General features: G+C 50.1%; 1 protein-coding gene and 1 non-coding gene across 2 annotated transcripts; both read right to left on the bottom strand.

The window, feature by feature from the left end:
* Positions 1-25,594, bottom strand: Tkt (transketolase). Its single transcript, NM_009388.6, has 14 exons — positions 25,345-25,594; positions 15,887-16,004; positions 14,860-14,973; positions 14,041-14,138; positions 9,046-9,237; positions 7,665-7,783; positions 6,368-6,561; positions 5,586-5,750; positions 4,613-4,769; positions 4,392-4,522; positions 3,679-3,762; positions 3,480-3,573; positions 2,395-2,517; positions 1-1,388 (listed from the first exon to the last, which is right to left on the bottom strand). Exons 1-14 carry the CDS (start codon positions 25,449-25,451, stop codon positions 1,213-1,215), a joined length of 1,872 nt encoding a protein of 623 aa, NP_033414.1. The 5' UTR covers positions 25,452-25,594; the 3' UTR covers positions 1-1,212.
* Positions 2,517-2,576, bottom strand: Mir3076 (microRNA 3076). The gene has a single exon (NR_037237.1). It is a non-coding gene; the product is annotated as a microRNA 3076 (primary transcript).

Genomic DNA, 25,594 nt, shown 5'->3' with positions numbered 1-25,594 from the left:
TTGACTGTAGCCATTTTATTTAAACAATAGTTTTAAATTAAGGAAGAAGGTTTGCACAATAAAAGCCTGTAGACTTTTGGGTACAGAATTTAGCATTGCAATACATAGACCAATCCTTAGCACTCAGCCAAGTGGAATGCCTTCTAAAGTGGTTTCTTGTAGTAAGGATTAAGTAAAATGCATACAAAGTTCAGTAATGTCACTGTCACCTCCACCTGCTGTGAGCTTTACAGAGTTCAGAAAACACCATCCCTAGTCTCCTTCCTCAGATTCCTCTGTAGGGGTGTGCTTAGCACTGTAGTACCATAAATGGCCACCAGGTGGTGACCAAGCACCCAAGCTTTACTGTTTTTGTTCAGAACTACATAACATATTGTAGTTATGTCCAGACTCAAAACTCGTGGCTGAGAAGTTCCTCAATTGTCCTGACAGGGAGATGGCTTGCCTTCTTTTCTCAGTGAAGGAGAGTTCCTGACATGCGGAGCTCAAGGCCTCCCAGGGTGTGCCCTAAGATCACCCACTGAGGAGTCTCTGTCATCTCCCTGAGACAACCTACCTGCTCTGCTGTTTCTGGAGTTGGTACCATACAGTTCCCTGGCATGGAAGGATCGGGCCAGGCAACTCGCTAGCTGAGCAGTTTGTCGACAAAGGGCAAACATGCACATAGCTCAACAAATGGGCCCCATCCTCCCTAAGGGCACTGCGGAATTCCTAGGAAACAGCAGTGACCACCCATAAAAGGAGGAGTTGTGGGACCTTGGGGGCCATGGTGCAGCTATGGAGGGCCCAGGAAGGTTTTATAAGGCAGGAGGGAACTCCATGGTGTCATTTAGGGTACACTGGCAAAGGAAGGGGCTGGATCCTAGTTTGGCTAAAAGGCAGGCTGCAATGAGTGTCCCCAGTTATGACTTGGTGGGAGCAGTTGTGGCTTTGCAGAGGCTGAACTGGAGAAGGGGATTCCAGGGGACACCTAGATCCAGGGGACACCTAGATCCTGACCCCAAGCCTAGAGAGCCAGCTCTCTCCCTCTCTCCCCAGTCTCCTTCTCATACTGGCACTGGATATGTTTATATCACAGGAAAAAAAAAAGAGTCTGAGGATTAATTTTTTTCTCAAAACATATATTTACCTCCCCACTCAGTACACCTTCGCCACCTCTGCCAGAACCTCCCTGGAATGTGTAGTTCACCCACCCAGCATCCCATGCCCTCCCTAGCCCTTGGTGACAAGGCCTTTCACAGCTTGCACAATGGCGTCCTTGTCAATACCGAACATCTTCAGTAGCTCAGCTGGCTTGCCACTTCGTGGTACTTGGCTGACAGCCAGGCGAGTGACCGTCACTCCAGGTTCACCCACTACGGCAGCAGACACTGCCTCTCCTATGCCACCTGTGCAGAGGAAAGTCAGAGAGGTCTTAGTCCTGAGCCAGAGATGACAAAGACACAGCCCTTGCCGGAGCAGACATCACTAATCCACCAGGGTTCCCATGATTTATTCTAAGTCCAGATGTGCACTTTCTTTTTGTCACTTTTTCTTTGCCACTTGCCTGATTTTACACAGTGCTGGGGATTGAACCTAGGGCTTCATGCACACAAGGCAAGGACTCTACCATCAGAGCCCTACATCTATTTGTTTGTAGCTTTGACTGGCCTAGAACTCCCTATGTAGCTCAAGGTGGTCTTGAATTCAGAGATTCACCTGTCTTCACCTTCTGAGTCCTGGGATTTAGCCTCAACATTTAGCTTTATGTAATTAAAAAAAAATTGTTTTTAAACGTGTACCGAGTGTTTTTCCTGCATGTCTGTGAGCCACATGCTTGCTCCACGCCCTCAGAGGCCAGGAGAGGACACTGGGGACCTATAGATGCTTTCGAAGGCTATGTGACTGCCGGGTCTTCCCTGCTCCTTGAGTTAATACTTTAAACACTTCTTTATCTAGTATGTGTGTGCACACATATGGTACAGCTGGGGGTCAGCTTGACTCCCACAAGTTGTGCATTTGACCTTAGAGTCTCAGCTCGTCTCTCCTCAGAGGCTCCTGTAAGAACAGGCATGCACTTATAGAGGACTCAAGAAGACACTCGGTACTGTCTTTCCTGTTTGTTCCTGTCCAGCCATCTTACCTCCTTGATACGAGGCCCAGGAGTTCAGCTGTGGCCAGAAAACCCAGAGCCTTCATCAGTATAGCTGAGACCTGGCCTCTTCTGAGGCTTTAGGCTTTGGTATAGGGATCCAGCTAACCCATTTGCCGGCTGGCTCTACTCCCCGAGCCCCTGCCAGGCCGTGAGTGGCAAAGGCGGACTGTCCTCAGAGGAACTTAAAGTGGTGTCTACCTCTTGCCTCCCCTACTGCTCTCTCTGGCCTTCCCTCGCCAGGCTGGTGCAGCCCCAGTTACCTTCGTAGTAGTGGTCCTCCACGGTGAGGATCCTGCCTTTGGTTGCTCGGGCAGAGTCTAGGATGAGTTTCCTGTCCAGGGGCTTGATAGTGAAGGGATCCAGCACCCGGATGCTGATCTTATCTGCAAGGGAAGACCAGAGTGCGGCTAAGAGAAAGGCTGGCACTGAGCTTCCCCTGTGTTAGAACAGAACTCCAATGGCCCCTTATCCCGAATGGGGCGTCTTGGGCCTAAGAAGAACTACTCTTTGGTGGCTAGCTGTCTGTCCACTTACTCTCACCATTGAGAATAGCTCTTCTCCCTATTCTCTCCTGTTTGGGAGAGATAGTGGTCAGCTGGGTGCCCTGTGGACCGACTGTTAGAGCAGACTATGGGGCTCTTATCCTCCTATGCCTTTGAAGATAAAAGGAAGACTTCAGATATCTGATCTAACATAAAGGTTTTTGGGATAGTGGGGAGAAGAGCTGTAGCCAGAGTGACTTTCTCAGAATAAAAGCCACCTCACCACACCCAGCTGCCTAGACACCCTGTCTGGGTGGAGCTTTCTTGACCTCTCAGGCCCAGCTTGCTACAGCCTCAGTCCTGTTCACCCCCACATTGCACAGGCCACTCAGGTCACCCAACCAAGGGACCACCTTTTGCTTCCTGGTGCTCACAAGCTTGAGATGTGACGTGTCTGGCGATCTCACTGAGAGGACGAGGCTGACGCTCTGTCCCTACGGTATCACTAGCTAACAACATTATACTTATAGTAATAATAACAGTATGAATGCCAAGGCACACCTAAGGCCTTGGGACAGTCATAAAGGCTAAGTGCCAGTTTACACGTGGGGAATCGGAGACACAAAGACGGTGAATAAGTCATTTAACTAGTGACCGGCTGAGCTGTGACTTCAGTTTTCCTGGCAGGCTCCATGGCCTCCGATCTGATACAAAGGGATCATAGGTGAGGATAGTCACCAGTCCTAGAACATAGCATGGACATGGCGTAATGGCTCAAAGGGTGGCTTCAGTTATTGTCATCATGACTTAACTAGAGATTCTGTGTGACCAGCCTGTGACCTCCCTGGTCCCTTTCTTCTTACCTTTCTTTAGACTCTCTGCAGCAGCCAAGGCCTCATGCAGAGTTACACCAGCCCCGATCACTGTCACTTGGTCATCCTTGCTCTTCAGGACCACCTGCGGGTGACATGGGGACAGTGAGGGGCCAGAGCAGGGTCTGAGAGTAGAAGCAGCAGCAGGGTGGGTGGCTCCCTCGGGTTCTCATACACGAAGGGCACTGACCTTGGCTTGGCCGACCTGGAAATCCTCATTGTTGCTATAAATAATGGCATTCTCTGGGCGGCTGGTCCGGATGAAGCAAATGCCCTGGGATTGGAACAGATAAACTGAGAAACACGACAGCTTGGTCTTCTAGAGGGCCACCCTTCCTAGATACAAGCCTCATTTAGTCAGTCAATTATAACCTGGGCACAGTCATTGTGTCCTGGCGCTATGGCAAAGAGATGGGGCTGGTTCCCTGTAGCTGGTACCTCTGAACACAGGAGAAGAAGCACCCACAGCCTGGCTAATCTCAGACTGGAAGCAACTTCTAAAAGGTAAACTGGCTTGGCTTCTCAGTGGGGCTACTCCCCAGAATGCCTCGGTAAGGCTGGCCCCGGCTCTCGGGTGGGACACGGGAAACTCTGTATGCCAGTCTGAGGCAAGTCAGTTATTGTCCTGGACCAGAGACTCGGGTTACTGTCCTTCAACCCAAGGAAGGCAAACACCAGTGGTCAAGCTGGCAGAGTGCCCATCAGCTGGCAGTGTCTGCCATGATGCATGACGAATGGTATGCTTTGATTTTCTCAGTCTTGTTTCTTTAAGGTATACACACACGAGGGACATGGCCAGGAAATGCCTCCCTAGGCAGCAAGTGACCAGCTCTACCTTGCGCTGGCCTCCTCTTCTGCCTCTGTGGAAGAGCTAGCTTCCAAAAGAACAGCCACACGACTAACCTTTGTGTTGGCTGCTAACTCCACTGCCTTCTCTGTTGCAACTCCATCGCTTGGGTAAAAGACGGTGGACATGGGGACTGACCGGAACATGGCCAGGTCTTCGAGGGCCATCTGAGAGGGCCCGTCTTCCCCTGGAGTATTGAAAAGAGGCTGATGATTGGCTCCAGCTTCCAGCGTGCCCTCCCACACGCACTGGTGCTTAGCAACAGGTCTGAACTCACCAATGGACACACCACAGTGGGAGCCACAGAGGTTGATGTTGCTCTCAGAGATGGCGGCCATGCGAATCTGGTCGAAGGCCCGTGTGAAGAAGGCCGCGAAAGTACTGCAGAAGGGCACTGTCCGGTCACGTGTGGCACAGCCCACGGCAATGCTCACCTGAGGGCAGGAGGGCCAGATTAGCCCTGAAGAACAGGGAGCCCAGAACCCTCCCGAGGCCACATGTGGGAGGCAGAAGAGGCTGCGATCCTAGTATGCTAACCCTCGAGAGTTGCCTGGGTACCCGTGGCTCTGTCATCTGTTTCCCAGCCCCAAACTCCTTTGACTTGAAATGATTATTTCAAAACTCTTAAACTCAGTTTCCTGGGCATGGTGGCGCACGCCTTTAATCCCAGCACTCTGGAGGCAGAGGCAGGCGCGGATTTCTGAGTTCGAGGCCAGCCTGGTCTACAAAGTGAGTTCCAGGACAGCCAGGGCTATACAGAGAAACCCTGTCTCGGAAAAACCAAACAAAAAAAAAAAAAAAAAAAAAAAAAAAGACCAAAAATCAACAAGTTTCCTTTGACACCAGGATGGTTGCAATCTATAATCCCAGCAACTTGGGGCATAGGAGGATCGGGAATTCAAACTAGCCTTAGCTACATACTGAAATCTAGGGTGTCCTGGGCTACATAGGAGCCTCCTCCTCCCTTTTTTTAAAGGCTCTATAGACCAGCAGGTCCCCTTTACCTCCATTATCTGTCCTATATACAAGCTCCTCCCTTGGGAATAATCATCCCCAAAATTGGCTACCCAAGGTCAAAGGTCAATGTGGGTTCTAGTTACTCTGTGGTTTTCTTTCAGCTGACCCACGGCTGTCACTCAGCACTGTCAATACGGCTGCCCGAGGGAGAAAGAGGGCTTCCGCCTGCTGCTACCTGTCAGGATAGCCCTGCAGCTGTGGCTGTGTGTCCTTCACCCTACCCAGGCACCCACCATGTTTTGCTCGGCAATGTAGCACTCAATGAACCGGTCTGGGTGCTCCTTTTTGAAGAGCTCCGAGAAGGTGGAATTCTTGGTGTCTCCATCCAGGGCAATGATACGGTCACTGGCGTGGCCCAGCTTAGCGAGGGCCAGTCCATAGGCCTTCCGGGTGGCTATCTGTGGGCAGGAGCAAAGGCTCTGAGGACCACTGAGGCATGTGCGAGGATGGGGTCTAGAGTCTTGTCTGACTCTATGGGGTTTTGAAGCTTCCGAAGGATGAGAAAAATGGGAACCCAGGAGTAGTGCACGCTTGTAACTCTAGCACTAGGGAGGCGAAGGCAAGAGCATGCTGAACTTAAGGCGTCAGGGAACTGAAAAACAACAACACAAAGAGAGAAACAGAAAACGAGGCCAGGAACTGCACACACACAGGAGCACAAGGGCCCAAGAGCCAGAAGGCTCAGCTGTAGGCTGCATGGATGGGTTTATGCAATGAAAAACCTCGATCAAGACAGCTTTGCCTAGCTTTTGCCAGACTATGAAAAAGTCCTGATCTCTACAATCATTTCAACTAGAAGCTTACTGTGCAGCCTTAGGTAAGTCCCCTGGCCTCTCTGAGCCTCTACAGGCTTCATAACTCCCCCATCAGGGAGCAGACAAGGAGCCCGAGCTCTTAGGCCACACTCATCCTCACAGCCCCCAGAAGGCACATCTTGGCGAAGACCGTGGGAAGCCAAGGAAGCAAGTAGGCCCACCCCGGTTCCAGTCCATTCACAAAAGAGCCATCCAGGTACCTTGTCCCCCACTTTGTAGCTGGGTGGCGTAGGCATTCGGATGTTAGCAATGTCCACGGATGGGGCATCCTCCTGAGGGGGCGTGGCCAGGATCTTCTTTTTGCTCTGAACCTGGCTGTAAATCTCCTGGATAATCTGCTCGGCCATGTTTTTGGGGAGGGGCTTCCCGTGCCACGCCTCCTTGTCTTCAATCCCTGTAGGACAGGAGACAGGAGGTCAGGTAAGAATGCCCACAGAGGAAAATCAGGGCAACAGTGGTGTCACAGCAAAGGACTTCTGGCCACCACTCAGGGAAACGGCTCAGATAAACAGGAAGAGGAGGAACCATGTGGAGGCAGATGTGGGTCCCCTTTGCCACTGTCCCTGCAGGCCCTGACCCCAGGCTCCACATCCTTGTCAGAAGACACAGGGAGAGAGAAAGTACTGCCAAGTTTATCTGACACATTTGTGAGCAGAGTCGGGTCCTCTCAGAGCTTTACCATGCGAGGACCAGTGAGGCTTATCTATCTGAGGACACTTAATGCCACTGCTGCCCAAGTAGATCCAAGAACAGACCAACCCTTCCAGGCTGCTGAGCTACCTCCAAACCTGCACGGGTTGCAGGGACTAACTCAAAACTGTCAGGCTTAGAAGCAGACACCCTGACCCACCACATCATTGTACCAGCTCGTTTTTCCTTTATGAGACACAGTCTCACATAGCCCAGGTTAGCCTAAAACTCTCTTCTGTTCCACCACCAAAGTATTGGGACACAGACAAAAATATACCACATATTCCTGGTCCTATCTTCTGTCTTTTTTTTTTTTTAAATAACTATTTGAACTAGGTGAGAGTTCTCACTGTCTCTGATCATGTATACTCTGATTTTTCCATCTTTAAAGTAGGCAAGGGTTAAATGAGGAGGCCTTGGGATCCGGCATTCACCCCTGGTGTTGCATAGGGACTATGCCTGCTTCACCCCCAAGCAGGAAACCCTCATCTAGGGACTGTCGAAGGCCTCTGCCACACGCTACTCCATTGCACTGCCTCCTTGGTGAGAATTCAGGTCTTTCCAGGAGCTCCTGGGCTGTACAGTGCTATGCTATACTGCAGCCCAGGGCAGATGGCCAGAGCAGGCAGGGACAGTCCATTAAGTGACACCCTACACTAAGGTAGGGTACAGGGGTTTTTCCTTCAGGAAACTTCTGTCCGTCCATTTGGCTCAGTTGAGACCTGTCACTTTAAGGAGCAGCCAAGAGCAGGCATTTTTCCAGCTCAAGGGTGGTGGCTGTGGGGCTGGGGAAGCTCACATACAGACCTGTGATCCCTCGGCCCTTGAAGGTCTTGGCAATGATGGCTGTTGGTTGGTGCTTGGCCTGACCAAAGGCCTTGCACAGCTCCTCCACGCTGTGTCCGTCCACGATGATGGTGTGCCAGCTGGGGACAGAGGCAGCACAGGGTAAGGGGCAGCCAGGTGCCAGAGAACCCTGGAAAGCCCCCAGGAAAGATGTGGCCCGGCATCTGGGAGCTCCATACCATACCACATGCATACCATTTCACTGCCAAACTCCAGCTGCTAAGTCTAAGTCACTACTGTTTCCAATCTACACTCTGCTTCCTTTGCTGAGTTTTAATTTCCCTCTTTCCAAACAACCCAAAGCTTAGCTTATGCGCTGCCTTTTTTCTCCTGATCCACTCATTTCCTCCTAAGCCATATTGCAGGCAATGCACTGAGTTTGGAAGCCACTTGTTATTAGATTCACAAAACGCTTGGCTCAGTGTTTATTTGGAGGACACACCTGACCTCCGCAGATGCTGCCAACTCTTCTACACTCAATCACGTTATCCACCACATGTCAAGGAACTGGGACAACTCTGTGCACCTAGCTGGGGAGCGAAGCCAAGGACTTGGACATGCTAGGAAAGAACTTTACCATTGAGCTAGGCCCTCGCCATCACCTTTGGGCATATTAATGAAGATTGTATGTATGTAGCTCAGTGGTAGTAGCACTTGCCAAACACATGAGGCCCCAGTCCCATCCTCAGAAACACACACAGAAACTATAATTTGTCCAAGGTCATGGGTCAAGTTTACATAGGCCCTAGAGGATTATACTCAAGTTTCCAGCCACATATGATCTTGAAAAGACCCTGCAGGCTTGTTGTAGTCATTTCCTTATCTACACAACCGAAAGAATATTCCTAACCCCCACCTCTTCCCTTCGTAAGGTCAAGATACCTTGATGGCTGTACCCCCCAACAGTCACAACAAGATTCATTACAAAGGGCAGCCATGATGCTCACCCAAGTCCTCAAACCCTGTCCTTTAAATCCCCCTCAGGCAGTGTGGCCCCTCAGAGCCACCAGCTCCATCCAGAGTATCTCGTCTTTGGGGCTGAGGAGCCATGCTGAGGTGAGGAGCCTTCAGGCTGGCGCATGCTTCCCTGCTTTGCAGCACTTGGTTTGGAATTCACTGCAATGAAATCTCAGGTAGGAAAGCCCTGACATCAGGTCTCTAGGGGAGGAAGCCTGTCCCTAACCCCCAGGCTGGCTTGGGTCCCCAAACACATGGGTTTCCTGTCCCATCCTCACGGTCAACTTACGGAGCCTGTATACAACTGTGTCTAGGTGGTAGGCTGTACAACCATGTAAAAGAGCCCTTGCTTTAAAGGAGCCCCTCTCAGGCCATCCGTACGTACCCAAAGGCCTCACAGCGCTTCTGGTAGATGTCCACCTGGTGCTGCAGCGGGGCTGGGTCGCTCTGGCCCAGGCGGTTGATGTCAAAAATGGCAACGAGGTTGTCCAGCTTGTAAATTCCAGCAAAGGCCATGGCCTCCCAGACGGAGCCCTCGGAGACCTCCCCGTCTCCCAGCATGCAATAGACTCGGTAGCTGTGAACAAAAGGCAGGTTGTAGGGCTGGTCCCTCTCCCCTGGGAGTGTGAAGCTCTCAATACCACCCTTCCCAGAAAACCTATCAGGCAGCCTATGGAGAGCGGGCAACAGGGATCTGGAAGGGTCATCAGTATCACTAGGATCCTAATGGCTGGCCCACAAGAGATGACGGGGACAAGAGGAAACTAAGGAGACATGGTCGGAAGGACTTGAGAGGCAAGTCCTCTAGCAGGAGGGGAACTTGGGAGCCAGGCTCAGTCCACCTAGGGGAAGAACAGGCACAATTGCTTGGCATAGGAACTAGGTGTCTCAGAGGCAGGCTCCTTTGAAGCCCAGGACTTTGTCCTAGGCCTTTCTCCCGTGGGGCTTCCTCTCAATACAGGCAAGTGTGGTCTTCTCAAAGCATAGCGGCGAGGTACGAGCATGAAATCAGGACACGGCACTCAGAGAACACAAGTTTTGTCATGGAAGGGTGGGGCTAGAGCCAGGGGACTGGTTCTGAGAGTCCCAGAAGAGGTGAGGGTCTGGAGGTGAGGTAGCAGCGCCATAGCTGGTGCAGGGCCCTGAACTCAGTGACATTCTTGAGATGAATTCTCCAAATCCAGAGACCAAGAAAACATTCCACAGTCAAAGGACTTGTCTGAAGGTTACTGCATCCTGGACTGGCATCTCCTTGCTATATTAAAATACATGCAGGAGGGGTGATAGGATGGGGGTGGGGTACCCCTACATCTTGCCTGGTGTCCAACCATGTGGCTCCGGCTGGCCAGGCTCACAGAGGACATAGATACTCCCTAGCTGTTCCTGAGAAAGGCCCTCAAAGTGACTGCAGGCCCAGGGCCAGGCAGTCAGAGCTGTCAGCATGACTCAGCACTTCCGCAGCCAGAACTCCCTTCATGCTTCCTGCTTGGGGCTTCTCTTGTAAGGTGTTTGTTAGATGGGATCACTGGTTACCCTGGCTAGGAGGGACTATAACTTGGTTTTCCCAAGTTGCCTTTTCTCTCCCTGCAGGTTACCAGGGGCCCCAAAACCCCAAGGGAGCTCTGGCCTGACACAGCAGCTCCCCATGATAGAAGCCAAAGAGGCAGCCATGTAGGGATCCTGACCTCCACAAAGAGCTTCTTGGGGGGGGGGGGATATATGAATGGTTGTGTCACATGCTCAACACATATCCGGAAAGTCAGACAGGCACCAAGCGGGGTTACAGCATAGTCTTGTATGTCAAGATTAGGGACAAGGCTGGCCCCAGAGGGTCAGAAGACTAACGTGAGGGGGGGACCCTAAGGTCCTGAGATGCTAGTCTGAATAGATGTGGGGGTCTAGAGAAACCCTAGCTGGAGATGCCTGTCCTGTCCATTTGAATACAGGTATCAGTATCGCTCTCTAGAGATACCCAGCCAATGACAGAATTCTTAATACTAGACTTGCTCAGGGTTCAAAAAATTCAAAGATGTTGGGGCTTGGGGAACAAGTCAGTAGAAGAGTTGCTAGCTTACTATAATCAAGGCCTTAGCTTCCCTGCGCCCCCTCCCCCAAAAAATCAAAGATATAAGATGTGCTTAAAAACTTAGGCCAGTCCAAAACCAACAACAGTTTCAGGTTGAGGTGCCTGCCTAATGTGTGTGATTCCTTTTTTTGTTGTGAAGACAGAGTCTCACTATGTAGCCTTGACTCTGCTCTGCAGCCTGAATGGAGGGATTAAAGGCAGCAGGCAGGCTTAATGTTAATTGTGATAAATTCCATCTACTCTACTCTTTAGATAGCAGAAATAAAAGCTCTACTAGATTAGAGGAGAAACTAAAAAATAAATAAGGGTCAGGAGCTGCAAAGATGAATTCATGAGCTCGGATAAAGATAAAGCCAGTGTTCACACAGTAGAGCTATCTGGAAACCACTTCGCATAGAAGGCACGGCTAAACGAAATATAGTATGTCTACAGGACATTATACAGCCACTAAAACAGCCCTGGCTCACTGGGCATGGTGGCGCACGCCTGTAATCCCAGCACTCGGGAGGCAGAGGCAGCCAGATTTCTGAGTTCGAGGGCAGCCTGGTCTACAAAGTGAATTCCAGGACAGCCAGGGCTATACAGAGAAACCCTGTCTCGAAAAACCAAAGGAAAACAAAAAACAAAAAACAAAAAACTTCCTTTGCTCATTAAACACTGAGAAAATGCCCATGAAAGACTGTTTAGATGTTTTAGGGCTCAGCAGGTAATGGCACCTGATGCCTTATTATTCTCCAGTAAACCTCTGGCTTCCACACCTCGCCATGGATGCTATGCGCAAATGGGGCCGGGGAGGGGAGGGAGACTGTGTTAAAAAGCAAGATGTGAGAGCCGGGCGTGGTGGCGCACGCCTTTAATCCCAGCACTCGGGAGGCAGAGGCAGGTGGATCTCTGAGTTCGAGGCCAGCCTGGTCTACAAAGTGAGTTCCAGGACAGCCAGGGCTATACAGAGAAACCCTGTCTCGAAAAATCAAAAAAAATAAAAAAAAATGGGCTGGTGAGATGGCTCAGTGGGTTAGAGCACCCGACTGCTCTTCCGAAGGTCCAGAGTTCAAATCCCAGCAACCACATGGTGGCTCACAACCATCCATAACGAGATCTGACTCCCTCTTCTGGTGTATCTGAAGACAGCTACAGTGTACTTACATATAATAAATAAATAAATCTTTAAAAAAAAAAAAAAAAAAAAAAAAAAGCAAGATGTGAACTTATATTAGGATTACAAATTTGTAAGCCTTTTTATGAAGACTTTGAGGGCAAGAAATATATTATTAGATTTAAATTAGGGCAAGGGGTTAAGAAAAGAAACTGAAGCAGGATGATCAGAAATTCAAGGTTAGCCACAGCAACTTAGCAAAATATAGATAAATAATAAAATGAAGAGCTAAGGTATATGCATGCTCTCTCTCTCTCTCTCTCTCTCTCTCCCTCTCTCTCTCTCTCTCTCTCTCTCATGACTGCTCAGTGCTGAACTGGCAATATCAACATGTCATTCCATGAGGGGCTGTTGTCTTCTGGGAGATCTGAATTTTAAATTATGTTTTTCATTGAACAGCTCTCTAGGATGCAGGTCTTTTTGGAAGTGCTACTAAACTTAGAGTATTTTATCCTTGTAAATAAGAATTTTAGCTATGCAAATGATAGGTCACAAAGACTATTAGACGTGTGTGTAAAGTATTGTAGTTTTGAAAACCCTGGAACAATGTTTTATTGTCCTTGAATTTCAAAGAGTAACATACTAGGAATTTGAAAACACTGAGAAATTTTTTTAAAAAAATTATCATTGATGAATAAATGATCTTAAAAACAAAACTTTTAAAAGACCTTACAGGGATACCACGGCAGTAGCCCACGCAGCTCTATCGGGGTGCTACCGCTGGGTGCCTGGCTGGGCCTGATAATCTCTTGGTGCCCTAAGCGATCTGAGTCCCCCCCACCCTCTGGGTACTGTCTGAGGGCCCAGGTCTCAGCCAAGCCTGGCTCTACGCCAACACAGCCTCTGGGAACTAAAGCCCTTCTCTCTACACTGGCTTGTTCTATTATGTTGAGGTCAGAAAATGATCCTTCACGGGGAATTATTTCAAGCAACTGTAGGGAATAATTAACTCACATCTATGGTTCTAGGCCAGATAAAATGTTCTTAAACATGCACCTCATTCTCTGAGACACATCACCTCAGAGTGAATCACTTCTGGGTGCGGCTACGCCAGCCCTAAAGCTCAATAGCTGTCATCCCAGTGACCCTGGACTGGAGGCTGGGTACTGGAAGGATTGGGGCTCTCCCAGAGACTAACTTTGAAGCCCCCCCTGTCCCCGCAAAGAACTTCCTGCGAACAGTAGGTACTCTCCAGTGTGTAGGGAGAGCAGTCAAGCTTCGTGCAGCTGCCTGTCCTCAGAGGGACCTGGCTGTGGCCACTCTTCTGTGGCGTTGGCCTTCAGGGAAGTGGGATGTCCCTGGCTATGGGCCAGTCCCCTCCAGTTTTCCTCGGAAGCTCTTTGCCCACAGGGTACCTGGGGACTATGGGTGTGCCTTCTGGACACTCCGAGCAAGACCGGAGGATCTAGGTGAGAATTCTCCCTAGTTACTTCATCCTCACGCCTCTCCCATTCACAGGGATGAAAATTATCGAGCTGAAAATTAGCACTCAGCCTCGCTCCCACATGGTGGCCCGGAGGTACTGTTCTGACCAGTGGCTACGCCTAGCAGCCTGTACACTGTGCTTCCGAGACACAACCTGTCCACGGCAGATCACATGGCTGAAATCTGTCCTGAGGGCACTGGGAGTTCTACAAACCGCCACCAGGTTTAGCTGGAATAGCTAAACCTACCTACCAGGCTGTACCCACACACTGCAGTCTCTTTACCCGCCAATGGGAGGTGACCCAAGGACCCCGGAGACCTCTGGAACACAATTTGATCCTCTTCAAATGCAAGGGCAAGGAGTCCAGGCCAAGCTTCTTGGTGCCAGTCAGACATGGGGGTGGGAGGCAGGCTCCTCTGCTACTGCCAGGGTCCAGGCACTGGACTGAGTCTGTGTGGTAGCTCATGTACTCAGAGCAAACCTGGCCTGGAAGCCAGACTCTGGGGTGGCTCCCTCTGTCCTGTAAGTCTCTCATCTGAAAAGGTGCTGCCTGTATCACCAGCTTCGGGGCTTTGAGAGCAGAAGACGGAACGTATTTATCTTACTTAGCCCCAGTCAGGCAAGAAGAGCAGCCAGGGGGCAATGTGGGCCGGCTCAGCCTGAGCCACTGAGGCCCCCCTCTCAACGTTACCAAGTAGGGAGCGGGGGTTACCTGGCTTTGTCAAAGTATTTGCCTGTGTATGCCATCCCGCAAGCAGCTCCCAGGCCCTGGCCCAGGGAGCCAGTGGCCACATCGGTGAAGGCTTGTTTCTGTCACAAGAGAGATCCGGAGTTATTCAAGGGTCCAGTAAAGAGCTGTTTGTTTCCAACTTACATTCCCCTCCCCCACCATGTCAGTCAGGGCAGCATCCGCACCCAGAGCCAGTGAGTGCATCCCTCTCCGCAGAAGAAGGCCCTTCTTATTCAGACAGCAAAACCACTATGGGAGTGGGTTCAGTTCCAAACCCTGTCCCCTAGTGAACTATGTGACGTCAGGCTGGAAACTAAACCTCTCTGAACTTTAATGGCCTTGTGTATAAGCACAGCTTACCACATACAGAAGCTAGAGGTCAGCGATAGAGAAAATATAATAGATGATAGAGAGCATCCGGCCTTAGTGAACACCGACATCGCAGTGTGCCAGCGATGTGCCAGCACGTGCTGGGAGCAATTTGGTACAAACGGCTTCATTGCCTAGGTGCCTCTGTACCCACGGTACCACCTCTTTAAGTCTCTCTAGGGACCTCTCTTCTTGAGTGATAGTACCTACTCATGGCTCAGGGGCTCGTGGGGGGAGGGGGGGGTAAGGGAAGCTCGGGGTTCATCCTTGGTCAGTACAAGAACTTGCCCCGTGCTGGGGAGCACACAACGTGCTCCCATCCCTCACTTTCCCTCCTCATCATAGTTGGCTCCCCTGCCTCATTCCTCTCCCTTGCGCCTAGGACAGGAAGATGAGGCCGGGGTCCAGGAGGCTGCCCGTCAGGGGACTTACCGGGACAGGATGCCCGTCCAAGTCAGAGCTGATCTTCCTCAGGTTCAGCAGCTCGGCCTCGGGTAGGAAGCCAGCTTCAGCCCAGACTGCATATAAAATGGGAGCTGCATGGCCCTGTGGGGGTGGGGAGGATGCACAAGGAGGCGGTCACGGGCAGAGCCGCTGGGATCATTCCTACAGCGCATGGGCAGGGCCGCTGGGTTCATTCCTACAGCGCATGGGCAGAGCTGCTGGGATCATTCCCACCACGCGTGGAGCTTGGGGTCTGGCCGAGCAGGCCAACCAGGATATCCATTTCAGATGAGGAAGCCAGAGAAGAGAAGGCTTCTCCCCTTTCATTCCTCTCCAGATTCTTGGTTTCCAGCCCAAAGTTCCCACAGTCAAAAGTGGGTAGACGCCATGTCAGACAGGTGCAGGGTCACAGCTGTGCAGCCGCGGGAGTCCAGCACTCCAGCAGGCAGCAGCCACCCTAATCCTCGTTTCTGGCATGGAACATACTTGGACGGAGTTTTAAGCCCTACAGCCTGCCCTGGGAAGCGAGAGGCTGTCGAGCCAGGCCAGAGGACAGGTGGATTTGGGGGCAATTGTGGTATGGTCTGTGGCTGTGATTTTTACTAGAAGAGGAAAGGCAGGGTATCTGTACTCCCAAACTGCAGTGGAGTGTCACTCATAAGGAGAGCAAGCCTTGGTCCCCAGGATGCTAGCACAACAGGATTCAGGCAGAAGATAAGAAGGAATCCAGACCTTCTGACCTGGATTTGAGTGCTGCCTGCCGGTATCAAAACTGAGCACACACCCAGCAGAAGCACAGGTTCCGCTGCTGCCCTGTACCCTGCTTTGAAGAGTCTTTCTGATGTACCAGGCTACCCGAAGAGTGGAATTGGTTCCTTAGCTCCGGTTCATTACCAGACCGGCACAAGACATAAAGGAGATGTAGGACCAGCAGGTGGGCTAGGGCTCACACTGAATTCCAGGGTCCTTACCCGGCCCAACCCCAGGTAGGTGTGGCAGGCGGCAGGGCTCTTACCTTAGAGAGCACAAATCGATCATTGTGAGGGTTTCGGGGATCCAGGGCCTTGTAACGCATGGTATGGAAAAACAGGACAGCCATGATCTCGGCAGCGCTGCAGCATGATGTGGGGTGGCTGTGGCCAAGGAGAGAAGACAGACATGAGCACTGTGGCCCCAGACCCTGACCTACAACATCCATTCTGGCATGTGTCAGGGGCCTGAGGATGCCTGTTCTGAGGAGACTCACAAAGGCCTGGCCCATCAGAGAGAGCCACATGCTCCCACTCCTTAGAAACACGGTATGGGTTTAAAGGAGGCCACTGTTGATGGCTTAGGATCTGGTGTTGCTAATGGGTCCCAGGGACTGCCATGCCTTTCAGAGAGTACCCAGTATGAGGGTAGAGCTTACTCTCTACCTAGGAGTTCCTAGAGGGAATCTAAGGACTGGGGAGGGATAATACAACTGACCAAGGAGGCCCACCCCAAAGAGACTGCCCAGAGCTCACCTGCTTATGAGGAGCATTCTGCCCACCCCAGGGTGCCCTGGCGGTATAGGCAGAGGGATAAGGGAAGGTTGGTTTGTAAACCCAAAACATCGGACATTAGTTTTCTGGTTGTGTTTTGAATGGCCACTCTGAAAGCTAGCACTCAGAACCATGCAACACACAAGCTCCTATCCTGAAGGTAAAATCCCTTCTGCCTGCCAGAGGTGGGGCTGGCAAGAACTTGCCCTTCCAGTTCTGGAGTGGTAGGGTCTCTATTTTAGAGTCTCGTTTTGATAGCTGAATGGTTTTAGAAAGCACAAGGATTATATCCTAGAGACCAGATTAGTTTAGGTCTCACAGGATCGCTTGATTAACCTGGCCCCTACCCTGGGAATGGGGCCAGAGTCAGCCTAGCCATTCTCTATGAAGGTCAGCCTCTCCCACATGCAGCTCAGCTCGGCCCTGCTGTCGTTGTTCCAGACGCTTCACACTAAAACATGCCAACACGAAGCCCAAGGGCACATGCAGCCTTGGGTGGGGGGTCACAGCAGCGGCCTCCTCCCCTCTGGGGCTCCCCATCAGGTTAGGAGTAAATCGCTCTCAGCATAGACGAGTTAGTAAAGGGGTCCAGAATGGTCCATGCTGGTTTAGTTCCCAACACACAGTAGCCTCATACTTAACCATCTCTATGAGAACTCCTGGTCATGGGGGAAAGACACTACACCTGAAAAGAGGGAGGTGAGGACAAGTGAACGAGAAAGTCTTGCCTGTCTCACGGGACCCTAGTCCCCAGCTCCCAGCACCAACCTCAGTTGCAGAACACCCCAAACCAAGTACCCTTCCCACCTGAGTCCAGCCTCATCCCCAAGATGACTCAGCGGTTAAGAGCTCATACCCCTCTTCCACAAGTTCCAAGGTCCGCTCCCAGTACCCTTAACCCAGCTCCAGGGGTTCTGACACCCTCTGGCCCCCATGGGTACCTACACATGTATGCATATACCCACACACAGACACACAACTGAAAATAAAATAAATCTTAAAAAAAAAGTGAATGCAATAAAAATCTGAGGGGGAGGGGGAGATTCGAAATGTCTCGGCTGTTGTGAGGAAGCTTCAGTGGGGAAGGAAGTGCCCAGCAAAATAGGAGTGGGGACTCTGCCTACTGACCGCGGGGTGACACTTGCATGGCCACAACTAAGGACTCTCAGAGAAACTATATGGCACAGTGATGTTTGTGGCAGAGGAATGCCTAGGCTCACGAAGAGGACACATGGAGGGAGAGATCTTGTTGATTGATAAATAGAACAAACCATTGATTTAAGCTCTCCTAACTAGGCCCCAAAGAGGCAACCTGTAACACATCTGGCCAGCTGCAGATGTAGTCTTCATATCCACTAAGTACACCCTATGTGCCTTCTGAATGGGGGGGGGGGGTGGGCACAGGCTGCCACATACATGGGAGGTATGACTCACTCATCTCCCCGGGGCTGTCTTTGTTTATGAAGGGGATGCTATGAAGAGATGCTTGGGTAACCCAGTGAAAGCTAATGCAAATGTTGATTGGCCACTGCCAAACCTTTTAGGGCCTTCAATGACTCATCTATAGGCCAGGACCCTGGTTCACCTGAGTCACTCCATGCAAGAGAAGAGAATGAACCAAAGATTGAGAGAAGGTGCTGGAAGCTGTAAAGTGCTGAGCACCAGGGAGACAGACACGGCCACTCTGAAACCCAGGGACCTGTGGCTTCAAGGACTGAACCCTCCTTGCAGTCCTGGCCACCTGAGCCGATGCCTGCAGGTGCTATCTGTAGTTCACCTGAAGACATTGGCTGAGCAGAGGTGGGGGTATCTACCCTACCACCTGGCTCTTTGTGCTACACAGAAGTTTCAAATAGACTTGGCTGCTCGTTAAAAAATGCTGCCTTGGCCCAAGGAGCCATTTACTATCTGGATCAAGTGGACTGAGTTTAAAGAGCAGAAAAAAAGATCTGTGTGACAACGTGTACAGGGGTACATACATGCATGCAGGTAGCATTGGTGGTCTTTCCTCAGGCACTGTGCACCTTAGTTGATTTCTGAGACAATCTCCTTGGCCTGGGACTTACCAGTCAAATTGCTGAACCCCATGAAGCCCCCACCCCTGCCTCATGCGTATGGAATTATGAGCGGATACCATACCCAGCTTCTTCATATGCGTTCTGAGGGCTCTCAGGTCCTAATGCTCATAAGGTATGAGCTAACACTCTAGCCCAGAAAAAAGATTCAAAATAAAACAAGAGCTACAGATGGCTCAGAGGTTAAGAGCACTGACGACTCTTCCGAAGGACCCAGGTTCAATTCCCAGCACCCACAATGGAGGTTGACAATCTTCAACTCCAGCACCAGGGGATCCAATGCCCTCTTCTGACTTCTATCATCACTGCATGTACAACATCCATACACATAACCTAAGAAATAGAATCCCCAGAAATTCATGAAACAGTAAGCGAATATTTAATAGAAAGAATGAGAGCTAAGAGCTAGTCCTTTCTAAGTTATTATTTGCAGGAGCGGTGCTGAGGATTGGAGCCAAGGCTGCTGAGCAAGGCAAACCCTCTAATAACACACTACTCGTCTAGCCCAAAGGCTAGTGCATACGGGGAATGAAGCAGTTGGGAGACTGACAAGCTAGCCAACTTTTGTCTGTCTGTCTGTCTTCTAGATTTTAAGACAGGGTTTCTCTGTATAAACCTGGCTGTGAAATTCATTCTGTAGACCAGGCTGGCCTTGAACTCAGAGATCTGCCTGTCTCTGCCTCCTGAATGCTGGGATTAAAACAACAACAATGCCACCACCACGAAGCATTGTTGTTGTTTTAAGTAGAACTTAAGGTCCAAGTATATGGTAAATATTCTGATCTACTGGATGTAAATAGATTTGAAAACAGAAAACGTTCTGGGGAAATATAATTTACCCAAACTTGTTCAAGGAGAAAACAAAAACAAAAAACAAAAAAACAAAAAAACAAAAAAAAGGAGAAAACCTGAGGCACTTGGCTGTATAGAATGAACATGTTGGAGAGGCCTAGTCCCCAAGACCCAGCAAGCCAATGTACAGGTATATACACAGGAGTGCAATCATATGCTCCAAATGTACTCTACATGTTCCCACAGCAAGGAATAATCTGGAACCAAGCCTTGCATGCATCAATAGAATAGATGAATGAAATACAACGGGGCACCATAGCAGTAGCAATTCATGACCCAACATCAACGTCACCTCACTAACACAGCATGAAAACTGTACACCAGAGACAATACAGAGAAGGTATTGTTTGTAAATATATACACATGTAATTTATGCACATTATATAAAGAAGACAGAATAAAGGCGCATTCAGGGTGTTTTGTGGGATAGCAGGAGATAAGGAAAGATAAGGTGACAAAGAAGTCGCCTCCTTCTCTATCGACTCCCCATCTTATTTTGTGAGACAATCTTTCATTGAACCTGCAGTCACTAACTGGCTAGACAGGGTGGCCAGTGAGCTCCGGGGTTGCTCTAACAGAGCTGGGACTACAGGTGTGCATTGGAGATCCAACCTCAGGTCCCCACACTTGCATACAGCTTTTTTTTTAATGCACCCATCTCCCTCCCAACTTTATATTTGGTAAATTGGGTGTGGTGGTACACACTTGTAATCTTAGCACTTTTGAGGCAGAGGCAAGAGGTTTTCCCATGAATCCAAGGACATCTTGCTCTCTATAGTGTGTTCCAGGCCGGCCAGGTTTATAAGATAAGACCTTGTTCCTGAATAAATTCAGGGTGTCAGATAGAAGTCCCTCAGACACTGAGCTGATTCTTGCCCAGAACGAACCTAACCCTGGACCCCAGGCCATTTCTCTGGATCTTCACCCTGCTTTCCCTCCTCTGAACCAGCTAAGTTAATAGTTGCACTGATGTCATCACAGATCAAGTCTAATGGATTTTACATTTGGGGCTGGGACTGTCTGGGTTCTCAGAAGCCAGGCGACCTGTCCCGGCCATCAGCAGAGCTAGGACAAAGCAGGATGGTAAGAGAGACTGGTGAATGAACGTGCGACATACAAGTGATATGATAGTTATGATAGTGAGCTATAGAAAGAAATGAAAGAAGAATCATGCCACCACATGAACACATCGACATCTTATATCACGTGCAAGGAGCCAGCCCCAAAAGACCTCATTCTGTCCAGTTGCATTATGATAAAGTATCCAGATGAATTAAATTTATAGAGACAGGAAATCAGACCCAGTATGGGATGAGACGGAAACTGCAGTTGGGCAAGAGAGACCTTTCAGAGGCTGGAAAAATGTCCTAAAGTTAGATGTGATAAAGCCACTAACTTTGATGACTTTAGATTAAAAAAAAAACAAAAACAAAAATTAGCTGAGAATATAATTCAGTGGTAGGTACTTGCTTGGCTCTGGGTCCATTCTCTAGTACCACGAAAACAGAAGTGTACATTTAAAACCTTTCATTCTGCAAAGCCCCCCTCCACAGAGCTGTTACAGATCTGTTTGTAGAAGGAGAACAGTGTTCAGAAAGCCCAGTGAAGGAAGTTCTCAGGAGTTTGTGCTCCTAGACAAGTTGTACCACCTTTAGTGGTCATGCTCTTCACCGTCCACGGATGCGGAGCAAGAGGTCCCAGCGTGATCTCTGCTCTACCTCACCACTAGGTCTAAGGGCACCCTAACCAGCTCTGTTCAGGTCCCTGGCCTTTGGGGTGTCCCTGCTTTTAATTCTGTAGGACTAGGCTCTGGAGACGCTGGGCCAAGTCTAAGAGCCAGTTTGAGTTCAGGGGAAGCCATGAGGTCATCTCCAGCAGACCCTAACGTAGTGCCCACCGCTAGCTCCTAGCTTTAAGGAATATGGTCGTTAGCACTCTGCTGGCTCAGAGGTTACCCAGGCAAAGAGCCCAGTAGTCCAAGAGCTGCCAGGTGTCTTCACCCTGAGTTGAGAAACACTGTTGCTGCTATTGGGGCAATCTCAACCGCAAGGTTTTGCTCTTGCCTCAGTCAGAAGGCCTGAGGCAGCCTGAAAGGAGCTAGCCCTTGGAGGCCTCTTCTGCTTGAAGAAGCTGATTCCACACAGGGGCTAGAGTCCTGAGAGGGCCCTCTGCACAGTTGGTCAGAATGTTCCTGAATGCCAGAGCTGGGGAACAGGGAACTAACCACTTTCACAGCAGGGCTTGGGACCCAGGGCCTACTTACTCTGAACCCTCAGCTTCACCCCTAAGGGACCTGATTTGAAATCGACGGTTTTGCCGGGCGTGGTGGCTCACGCCTTTATAATCCCAGCACTCGGGAGGCAGAGGCTGGCGGATTTCTGAGGCCAGCCTGGTCTACAGAGTGAGTTCCAGGACAGCCAGGGCTACACAGAAAAACCCTGTCTCGAAAAACCAAAAAAAAAAAAAAAAAAAAAAAAAGAAAGAAAGAAAAAAAAAAGCGACAGTTTGGATGCTATTTATGTGTTTCCCATTGGAAGTTTGGTCCTGAGCATAGAGGTAGTGTGGAACCCTGGAAGGCCCTTAGCTGAACTTGGGCTATGCTTTCTGGAGGTACTGTGGTTTGTGGGACCTGCCCCTCCTTGGTCTCCATCTCCCTCTTTGGCTGTGTTTTTTCCTCTCACATATTCCCACCAGAAGCCTCACCTACACATGCTGTTTGAACTTCCTCCATCTAAAAACAACATGTTTAAACAATAACAAACCCAAAACAAACAAACAAACAAACAAACAAGGATTAAAATCCAATTTAACAACCTTGTCTTTGGGCTGGAGAGTAGACTTGTGGGATTAAAATTACTTTTTGCTCTTGTCAGGGACCTAAGTCCTATTCCTAGCACCCACATGATGGCTCACAACCATCCAGAATTCCAGCTCCAGGGGATTCAATGTCCTCTTCTAACTTTCACAGGTACCAGGCATGTACATGTACACATACATACATGTAGGAAAAACACTCATACACACAATCTAAAAACAAACAACAAAATCCAACCAAAATAAACAAATAAAATAAAACCCGTTTCTTTGGGGGATGGGGCGGTGGCACATGCCTTTAATCCCAGCACTTGGGAGACAAAGGCAGGCAGATCTTTCTCTGTGAGCTCAAGATCACCCTGGTCTACAAAGTTCAGGGACAGCCTGGTTTCTTTTTTTTTTTTTTTTTTTTTTTACAGCCTGGTTTCTGTTACACACAGAAACCATGCCTCCAGAAATAAAAAACCAACCCCCCCAAAAAAAACCCCAAGAAACAACAACAAAAACCTTTTTTTTCTGTAAAGTTAGACAGCCTCATGTATCTTGTAATAATTAATAATGAAAAAAAAAAAAGGCTAACCACTTTTGTAATATCCCATCACTTAAAGATGGAGAAATGGAAGTTCTAAGAAACTTCCTGACAAATACATCTGCTGTTCAGAACAGAGACAGGTTAGGTTAGATCTGTCTCCTGTGCTCACAAGCCAGGGCTGGGTCTACCCTATCCTCCCAGGTACTCACTCTCCTCAAAGTCTAAGGGACTAGCTGAAAGCTCAGACTACTTCCCCTTTAAGTCAGGCCCAACTCTGATGCATCCTCAGGTGGCACTGGCCTCCATCTGGCTAACACAACCTAGCCCTGCAAGTGAGGGCTGAGAACACTTAGCAGCCACAGCAACCTGGCCACTTCTGACAACGCCATTGGAGTTTCTTTGATAAAGCTTGGATGAGTTGGACCTCTGCCACAGCCGCCTCTGTATGCAGAAAAAGACCCGGGAAAGTCTGACCCGTGGACGCACTGTCCACCCAGCTCCCCACACAGAAGCCAGTGGACTCATTTTTGTGGCCTGGTGAAGTAAGTCTATTGTCTACAGTGCTGATGAGGCACTACGGGAAGTCTGTTCATTCAGGACTTCTTGCCATCCTGAAACCATCACCCAAAATTGTTCAAAAAGATGGAACAGACTGGTTAGGTGGCCAGTTCAGCTGTCTGCAACTGACTGGGTCAGAACTTCAGAACTGAGCCTGCTTTCACGTTATGAACTCTCACTGTAGTGAGCATCCAAAGAAACATTCACAGCCAAAATACATTCACATCTCAAGTCTTCCCCAAACACTTTCTGTACACGCACACACTCTTTGCACACACATTTCAAAATCATTCTTGTGACAGGGGTTGAGGAACAATGCTACTCCCTTCTGAAAAACAAGATTTCTCCAAGTAGTATTTTTCTGCAAGGGAAATATATATACCGAACTGGCAACCCGTACACTTAGCCTTTGCATGGGATACCCACCACTTCCATTTGTACACGGATTCTTTCAGAGTTCAATGACTGCCTAAGGCTACAATGTAAACAGTGTAACTCTGTAGCCACCTTCAACCTTTTCCCCTGGAGACCACCCCTGCTTTGGAAGTTCCTAAGAGCCATAAATGTTACTTAGTTTCTCTTCAACTGAACTTGGCTTTCCCTGCTCCTCCAGCCTGATGCCGCCCATGTGCCCAAGAGGACTTTCTGATAGGCCAGGCCCCCAGCAGGCAGTACTAAATAGCCACTGATTACCAGTCTGGGGAAATCAACGTACTACACTTCAGTGTCTTCATGTATAAACTGATTATCAGAATGCTACCCCAGGACGCTGTGTGGCCCAGGAATACCCACTTAGTTTCTCCCTGATCCTGGAAAGGTCTACATGCGTATCCAGCATTGTAGAATGTTCAGCTGCATAGGTACCAGCCAGTCAACTACTTTGACCCTCTGATTAGACTTCAGACCTGGAGGGAGATGTAGGGGCCAGTAAAGAACAAGTAATAAACGATGTGGATGTGAAGACCTACTCTGTGCTAGGTAGAGAGGACAGTGTCTCTGCCAGACACTGAGGAAATCCAGAGAAAAGGAAGTCAGGTCTCTTAATTGGGCAGGGAGCACCCTCTATCATAGGCAGCAATCTAAAGCCAAGACAGATAACAGGTCCAAAGTATGCATGGGAAGTTGGGTGGCAAAGGGTTCCCAGTTCAAACCTTCTGAGGACATCCCGTCTTAAAAGCACAAGGGCTAAGTAAGGAGGAACCCACGGTAAAAGGCAAGAGAAATGCACTCCTTTAATAATATGTTCTGTATGGAACTGGCCAAAATCCAGAATCCTGGTCTTTGTTCTAAGCTCACAGTTTGTCTGGGTTCCTAAAATCTCCCTCCCCAGAACCCCAAACCATTCCAAGAAGCCCAGATCTCTCTGTCTCAAGGTCTCATACCAGGCCCAATGGAGACCTTAGAATTTCTTGAAACCACCCAGTGTGCAAACACCGTTAGCCCAGAACTTCCTATTTCGCGTGGGCCTCGCCCCTTCTTTCTACAAGCTCCCTTCTCCCCAGACTCGCACTCCAACCTCCTTGCTCGGGTCTAAGCCTCTCTTGGTGTTGCATCGTCACCTCCCTGCCCCCACCCTGGAGTCTTCAGCAGCACCGGGACCCCAGCCCACACATAGCAGGAGAGGCAAGAAGTGTCGAGGAGGGGAGCGTGGTTAGAGATGCAGAGAAGGGTGGGCCCCCAGTCTACTGCAAAATGGTGGGCTCTACACACATTCTCTGCCTACATTGCAAGGGCTGAAATTCCAGCTCTCACTGTGACTTTGGACAACTGATATAAAGCCGGAATCTCAGTTTCCCCATCTGCAAACCAGTGGAACCAACATGCTGGTGGAGAGCTGGAGCCCACACGTGCTCAGGTTTCTCCCGCCAGCAGTCATGGTGGCCTCCGGGTTGCAGCCGCAGAGCGAGGAGGCGCGCCCGGGCGCAGCGAGAACCGGGAAGCCCGGGCCGGCTGGAGGTGCTCGCGAGACCTGAGGCCCACGCGGTCGAACCCGGCCGCTCCGGAGCAGCGGAAGGCTCCGCCATCTGACCGCGCCCTCGTGGCGACATCGTGCTACGCGACACGGAGCCAGGGAGGCCGCGGGACCCGGCTCCCAGCCCCGCCAGAAGCGCGCGCTCACCCTGAGCCTGCCGCGGTGGTGGCCTGGATGGAGCTGATGCGCAGGCGATTGGCTGTGTCCTTCAGGGCCTGGAGCTTCTGCTGATCTGGCTTATGGTAACCTTCCATGGCGTGGTAGGACGAGGACGAGGACGAGGACGAGAACGCTGAGGACAGAGACACAGAGCCAGCAGCGGCTCAGGAAGCGACCAGCAGTGACCGAGGACGGGTGCTGCGGGCGGGCGCGTTAAGACTCCTTAGGACCCGCCCAT

This window comes from Mus musculus, chromosome 14 (assembly GCF_000001635.26).
Source record: "Mus musculus strain C57BL/6J chromosome 14, GRCm38.p6 C57BL/6J".
NCBI classification, from domain to species: domain Eukaryota; kingdom Metazoa; phylum Chordata; class Mammalia; order Rodentia; family Muridae; genus Mus; species Mus musculus.
This window is presented reverse-complemented; position numbering and strand designations above follow the sequence as displayed.

Bases quoted from the DNA above. Each gene is read 5' to 3' on its own strand.
- Tkt (NM_009388.6), bottom strand. From the start codon at position 25,451: ATGGAAGGTTACCATAAGCCAGATCAGCAGAAGCTCCAGGCCCTGAAG. The intron at 16,005-25,344 runs GTGAGCGCGCGC...CCTTGGCCACAG, and splicing joins ACCACCGCGGCAGGCTCAGG to CCACCCCACATCATGCTGCA. The intron at 14,974-15,886 runs GTAAGAGCCCTG...CCACCCCCACAG, and splicing joins ATCGATTTGTGCTCTCTAAG to GGCCATGCAGCTCCCATTTT.